Consider the following 6,156-nt stretch of genomic DNA (forward strand, 5'->3'; position numbering starts at 1 on the left):
GCGGCGGCGGGGAGCGCACACGTGGAGCGGGCTCTGGGCCGGATCAGGCGGGCAGGGCTGCAGCGCCTTGTCCCTCCTCGCTCCCGGCCCTTCCCTTTACCTCCCGGCCGGGACGGAGCGTTGGGAACCCCCCAAAAAAGCCGAGGAATTGCCCTCCCTGCCAATGCCGCTCGTTGTCCCAGGCCTTATAGCGGCTTCCGGCCCTACATTCATTTCGGAGCCTTGGCGTTGGCTGAAGCGAGGTGACAACGGAGCGGCCGCTCCGCTTGCTGCCCCGYGAGGTCCCACGGCACCGGCTGTTGGGACAGGACTGGCCTTTGTCACCGTAGGAACCGGCAGCATCACGGTTGCACTCGGAATGCCGCCGGGGAGCTTCGCGCGAGAGCCGAACCGCGGAGCGGCTTATCCTCCGCCGCGCCCGCTTCGTTCTCTCCGCAGGTGCCCAAAGACCCGCTCCGGAGACGGATCCGAGAGCTCGCCTCCCTGAGCCAGCAGCTGCAGCGCGTCCACCCCAACGTGCTGGCCAAAGCGCTCCGGCGGGGCATTGTGTACCAGGACGACGAGATCGTGGCGATCAACAAACCCTACGGCCTCCCGGTGCATGGTGAGGAGGAGCAGGGAAGACCCGGAATGTCAGTGGGGGGGAAACGACCGCAGGGGAGTCCGTAGTGATGGCGGGCAGCGAATTCGAGGGCGTTAAGGCACGCGGGGAGGCGAATACCTGCCCCCGTCGCTTTGCTCCCCGCAGGCGGCCCCGGCGTCAAGACCTGCGTCGCCGACGTGCTGCCGATCTTGGCCGAGATGCTGGAGAAGGCGCGAGCGCGGCCGCTGCACCTGTGTCACCGGCTGGACAAGGAGACCACGGGCGTGATGGTGCTGGCCCGGAGCAAGGAGGCGGCGGAAAAGATCCGGTTCCTCTTCAAAACCCGCCAGGTGGAGAAGGTCTACTGGTAGGGAAGGGAAGGTTTTGGGGGGGGGAAAGCGTCTCCGAAGGGCCCATGGGCGCGCGGAAGGCGGACGCCCCGCGGATCTCGGGTTTCTCTGCCCCCAGGGCCATCAGTTTGGGAGAGCCGGAGCCTCCCGAGGGGCTCGTGGAGATCCCCATTGTGGAGAAGGAGGTGCAGAGCCACCAGTCGCACTACAAGGTGAGCGAACGGCTCCCGCTTCCCCGCTTCTCCCGCCCGCTCCGCGAGCTCATCCCTCTCGCTCCACTCCAGATGACGCTGGCTCCAAACTACCGCCTGGCTCCYGAGGACGGGAAGGCGGTGAAGATCCGCAAGAACCGCAATGCTGAAAGCGCCGTCACCCGGTACCGCGTCCTGGCCAGCTCTTCCGCCTGTTCCCTCTTGGAGCTCCGGCCCATCACGGGTAAGGCCCGGTGCTGGCGCTCGGGGCACCGCTTTCCGCACGGCTCCGTGCCCGAGGGGCGCTCGGAGCAGCCCCGGGAGCAGAGGCTCATCTTTAGACACCGCTTAAATCCGTTGGGGCCAGAGCRAAGCCGTCTTGGCGATGGTTTGCTGTCGCCGATCACGGCACGGGATTATCCGGTGCCCTTCCACGAGGGTTGCGTCGGCGCGTGCCGGGGAGGTTTCTCCCTTTCCCTTCCCTTCCCGCAGGAGTGAAGCACCAGATCCGGGTTCACCTGGCCTACGGATTGGGCTGCCCCATCCTGGGGGATCACAAATACTCGCACTGGAGCAAGCTGGCGCCCCAGGTAAGGCCGCTCCCGCGTCCCAAGGCGCGATCYGGGGGCAGACGGAGCCTCCCGGCGTTTCGAGGCCTTTTCCGCCCCCCCGCGACTGAAGAGCCGGGGCGGCGGGAGGCTCGTTGGCATCCGGCTTTGCCTCCTCGCCGCAGAAACTTCCGGAAATCGCCTTGAAGAGGCTGAAACTGGAGCAGAGCAAAACTCGCTGCCTCCCCCTGCACCTCCACGCTCTCCGGCTCTCCCTGCCCGCCGGCGCCGGCGGGGATGAGCGCCTGGAATTTGCCTGCAGACCACCCCGCTTCTTCTCCGACACCGCGCTCAGGCTGAAGCTGGAGGTTCCCAAGCCCGGAGAAGAGGCCGGATGAATCCGGCACTGCGGGCCGGCCGTTCCGCCGCCGAGTCCGCCTCGGGGACCGTGAATTGTTTAGACGGACGAGGCCGGACGGAAAACGGACTCGCTGTCCGTGCGTTGGACTTGTCCCTGAGCAATAAAAGATCCGGATCCCGCAGTGCTGAAGGTCCGTTTACTCCCTGCGCTCAAGCCCAGAGTGTCCCGCTTTCCCGAGCGGCCTCGATCGCGCGCGGGCTGTCGCGCGGGCCCCTCGGCGCGCTCGAATTCGGAGGTGCCTTGAGAACCGAGCGCGTCCCGCGGTGGCGAGACTTTTCCGTGTCCCTTCCTCCCTGAGCGCGCGCCGGAGCCGGGTTCGGATGCCGCCCCGCTGTGTCCGCGTGGCGAAAATAGCTCCGACCTCCCTCCCCGCCTCCCGAACGCGCCGCTAGAAATATTCCTGCTTATGAGAGACGGGAGTAAAACCACRAGGAGCCGGGCAGGAACGCCGTCGCCCTGCTGCTCCGACGCTGGGGGGGGGGTTTTCCCTCTATTTCGGGATGTGCTATTTGCATCTTCCCCTGTAATTACCGCCCGGATTTAAACGCGCGGTCTGAGCCGCCCGGGAACGTGACGCTCGGCGCCTCCGGCCCCTACAAAGCCGCTCGCCGCCGCCGGCCGCCCCTCACACGGTGCCGCGCCGCCCGCCGAAATGTCCCTCTCGCACGCCGCCGCCGAGTTCATGCTCTCCGACGCCCTGCTCCCGCATCCCGGCGGCTCCCGCCCCCCGCGCCTGCGCCTGGAGCTGCCCAGCGACCGCGGGCTCAAGTTCGTCTCCGTGGGGCTGCCGCTYTTCCTCGTCTCCCTGGCTTTCGCCCACGAGTTTTCCGCTGGTGAGTCGCCAGGATCCGCGCTGGAATCCGTGGTGCTGCGGTGCCGTGGGGGGGGGGGAGGATCCGGGTTTGCATCCGGCGAAGCCACGACGGACGTTTGCACCGCGGTGCGACGCGGACGCCTGGAAATCCCCATTGTAGCAAGCGTTCTGCCCGATCGGTTAATGAACTCATCGCCGATAAGCAGCTAATTAATTAATTCCTGGCAAGCAGGATGGTGCAGGAATAGGGATAACAGCACCGCGGGCAGCGGGAGGGCGCCGTTCGGGTGGCATTTCCCGGGAGGATCCGGCCCGGAGCTGGGGCTGCTTGAGGGTGAAGCCGTTGGCTTTCATGTGCCGATGCAGTCGGCGTTGGCGGCGTTTAATTCCAGCCTCCGATGATTTTTCCGCCCCCTCCCCCTCCGGGTTGACGGGAGCGACGGCAGCACACAGGGCTTCTTTGATAACGYGGTCGGACGCGTCCCGACCTCAGGCTAAATCCGGCCTCGGCCGATGATCCGCCGCCGCTGCCCCCGGGGCTTTGGTTTCGCTCTGCTTTCCGGCCTCTCCCCGCTCGTCCCCTCGCCGCGGTCGCGCTAAAAAAGGTCGCGCGCGTTGGGGAAGCGATGGAAAAATCCTCGCCGGGCCCCAGCGTCCTTCCGAGAGCCGGAAAATCATCCCGCCGGGCTCCGACGCCGCTCTCCGTCCTAGGCTCGCAGATCAGCTGCTTCGCCCCCGCCAACTTCACGGGGAAGCAGGCCGCCTACGCCGACGCGGCCTGCTGGGAATCGCTCGTCCACCACGGCTTCGACGCCCAGGGCCGCGCCGTCACCAAGTCCCTCTGGGCCCTCAAGGTACCCGGGAGGGGGATCCGGGGGTGCCGGCGAGGATGGATCCCGCCGGGATCCCACGGACGGGGCCGCATTTGAGCGGCCGCCCGTCCGTCTCCTCCGCCCAGGTCTTCCCCTACTCGCTGCTGCTCGTCGCCGTGCTCATGTACCTGCCCTGCCTGCTGTGGCGCTCCGCGGCCGCTCCGGCGCTCCGCTCCGAYCTCCTCTTCGTCATCGACGAGCTCGACAAGTCCTACAACCGCTCCGTGCGCCTGGTGCAGCACATGAGGAAGGTGCAGCAGGCCAGCGCCGAGCCCGAGCGCTTCTGGGAGGAGTACGAGAGGTGAGGCCGGGCGCTCCGTAGCCGCTCCGCGTCGGCGTTGCCTCCTTGCTTGGCGCCTTCGGTGGAGGTGGTGGCTCCGACGCCTTGGTGGCTCCGACACCTTGGCGGCTCCGCTCTTCCCCCAGGGCCCGGGAGGAGAGATACTTYGAGTTCCCGCTGCTGGAGCGCTACCTCGCCTGCAAGCAACGTTCCCGCTCCCTGGTGCTCGTCTACCTCCTGAGGAACCTGCTGCTGCTCCTGTTCTTGGCCGCCACCTGCCTCTACCTGGTCTTCCTCCACCTCCACGTCTTCTTCCAGGACGAGTTCAGCTGCTCCATCAAAACGGGGCTGCTGCGGGCCGAGCCCCACGTGCCGCCGCTCATCCCCTGCAAGCTGGTCTTCTTCTCCGTCTTCCAGCTCATCGGCCTCTCCGTGGGCGGCGYCTACGTCCTCCTGGCGCCCGTCGCCGTCTACAACGCCCTGCGGCTCTGCCGGTGGGACAAGGGGCTGCTCGCCGTCTACGAGATGCTGCCCGCCTTCGACCTGCTCAGCCGCCGCATGCTCGCCTGCCCCGTCAACGACCTCAACGTGGTCCTGCTCTTCCTGCGGGCCAACGTCTCCCGGCTGACGTCCTACGGCCGCCTCGGCGCCGTGAGCGCCCTGCGCGAAGCCGCCCCCAACAAGGGGGACATCGACACCGTCGTCGACTTCATGACGCTGCTGGCCGGCTTGGAGACCTCCAAGCCCAAACGCCGGGATTGCGCCGCCGATGCCGCTGCTGGCACCGACGGCGAGGCCCGAGGTAGGTCCCCCGGGGCGCTTTTCCGCTCTCTCCCGGCCGCTCGGGATGCCGGATCCGCCCGCCGCGGCCTTTGACCGACGGAGACGGCGCCGCATCGGTACCCGGAGCGTCCCCCCAAGCGCGGGGGCGGCGGTCACCATGGGAACGCTTTCGCCGAAAAATCCGGACAGCCGGCGGCTTTGACCGCGGTTCGTCCCTATTTTTGGCGGGGAGCAGAGCCCGGCTCGCCGGGAGCCGCTTCGGGGCTCCGCTGGACGGCTGAGCTCCCGCGGGGTCGGAGCCGGGACGCCTGGGCTCCTTTCCTGGCCGTGACGACGCATCCCATGGTTTTTTTTTAGTTTTTTTTTTAAAAAAAACATGGATTGAGCCGTATTTAGCCGCCGCGTTGTCACGGCGACGGCAGGGCTAGCGCGCCGGGCTTTTTGGCGAGAGGAAGCCGGAGAGCCGCGGCGGAGCTGACGCCAAATCCCGGCTTGACTCCTCGTTCCCTTCTCTTCCTTCCCGCGCAGGAATGAAGCCGCGAGCGGAAGGCGAGGAAAAAGGCGCCAGGGACTCGCTCGGCTCAGCCTGAGCCCGCGGCGGCGGCGGCGGCGGCGGCAGCCTGGCACCCGCGGTGGCCTGGCACCCGCTTTGCCCCCGGCGGGTGCTGCTTGAATATCCATTAAACTCAGGTTTTGATAGAGCCCAGTGTGACGTGGTGGCATCTGTAACGTGCGGCGCTGGGGCCCCTTTGCTCTTCTTCTCCTCCTTTTCCCCCCTCTTTGCTCTTCTTCTCCTCCTTTTCCCCCTCTTTGCTCTCTCTTTTTCTCCTCCTTTTCCCCCTCTTTGCTCTCTCTTTTTCTCCTCCTTTTCCCCCTCTTTGCTCTCTCTTTTTCTCCTCCTTTTTCCCCCTCTTTGCTCTTCTTCTCCTCCTTTTTCCCCCCTCTTTGCTCTTCTTCTCCTCCTTTTCCCCCTTTTCTCTTCTTCTTCTCCTCCTTTCCCCCCGTTCTTCTTCTCCTCCTTCCCCCCCTCTTCTCCTTTTCCCCCCCTTTGCTCTTCTCCTCCTTTTCCCCCCTCTTCACTCTCTCTTTTTCTCCTCCTTTTTCCCCTTTGCTGCTCTTCTCCTCCTTTCCCCCCTTTGCTCTCTCTTTTTCTCCTCCTTTCCCCCCTTTGCTCTCTCTTTTTCTCCTCCTTTCCCCCCTTTGCTGCTCTTCTCCTCCTCCTTTTCCCCCCTTTGCTGCTCTTCTCCTCCTCCTTTTCCCCCCTTTGCTGCTCTTCTCCTCTTCTTTTCCCCCCTTTGCCTTCTCTTCTTCTCC

At 65.8% G+C, this 6,156-nt stretch overlaps 2 protein-coding genes across 3 annotated transcripts; both read left to right on the forward strand.

Moving 5' to 3' along the window:
• Positions 1-246: 246 nt before the first annotated feature.
• On the forward strand, positions 247-2,214 carry RPUSD4 (RNA pseudouridylate synthase domain containing 4; the record flags this gene model as incomplete). Its single annotated transcript, XM_026071712.1, has 6 exons — positions 247-604; positions 749-950; positions 1,052-1,145; positions 1,218-1,368; positions 1,617-1,714; positions 1,858-2,214. Coding segments are annotated over 6 exons (1,116 nt in total), but the record flags the coding sequence as incomplete, so codon positions are not given.
• Positions 2,215-2,319: 105 nt separating this feature from the next.
• On the forward strand, positions 2,320-5,543 carry PANX3 (pannexin 3). Of its 2 annotated transcripts, XM_026071759.1 has the most exons (5): positions 2,320-2,926; positions 3,619-3,761; positions 3,866-4,080; positions 4,206-4,861; positions 5,371-5,543. In XM_026071759.1, exons 1-5 carry the CDS (start codon positions 2,746-2,748, stop codon positions 5,430-5,432), a joined length of 1,257 nt encoding a protein of 418 aa, XP_025927544.1. In that variant the 5' UTR covers positions 2,320-2,745; the 3' UTR covers positions 5,433-5,543. The 2 variants fall into 2 exon arrangements, with proteins under 2 accessions (XP_025927544.1, XP_025927543.1); XM_026071758.1 differs by having other exon boundaries at positions 4,206-5,457.
• Positions 5,544-6,156: the final 613 nt, after the last annotated feature.

Source organism: Apteryx rowi, unplaced genomic scaffold (genome assembly GCF_003343035.1).
Source record: "Apteryx rowi isolate R43461 unplaced genomic scaffold, aptRow1 scaffold_33, whole genome shotgun sequence".
Classification (NCBI taxonomy): domain Eukaryota; kingdom Metazoa; phylum Chordata; class Aves; order Apterygiformes; family Apterygidae; genus Apteryx; species Apteryx rowi.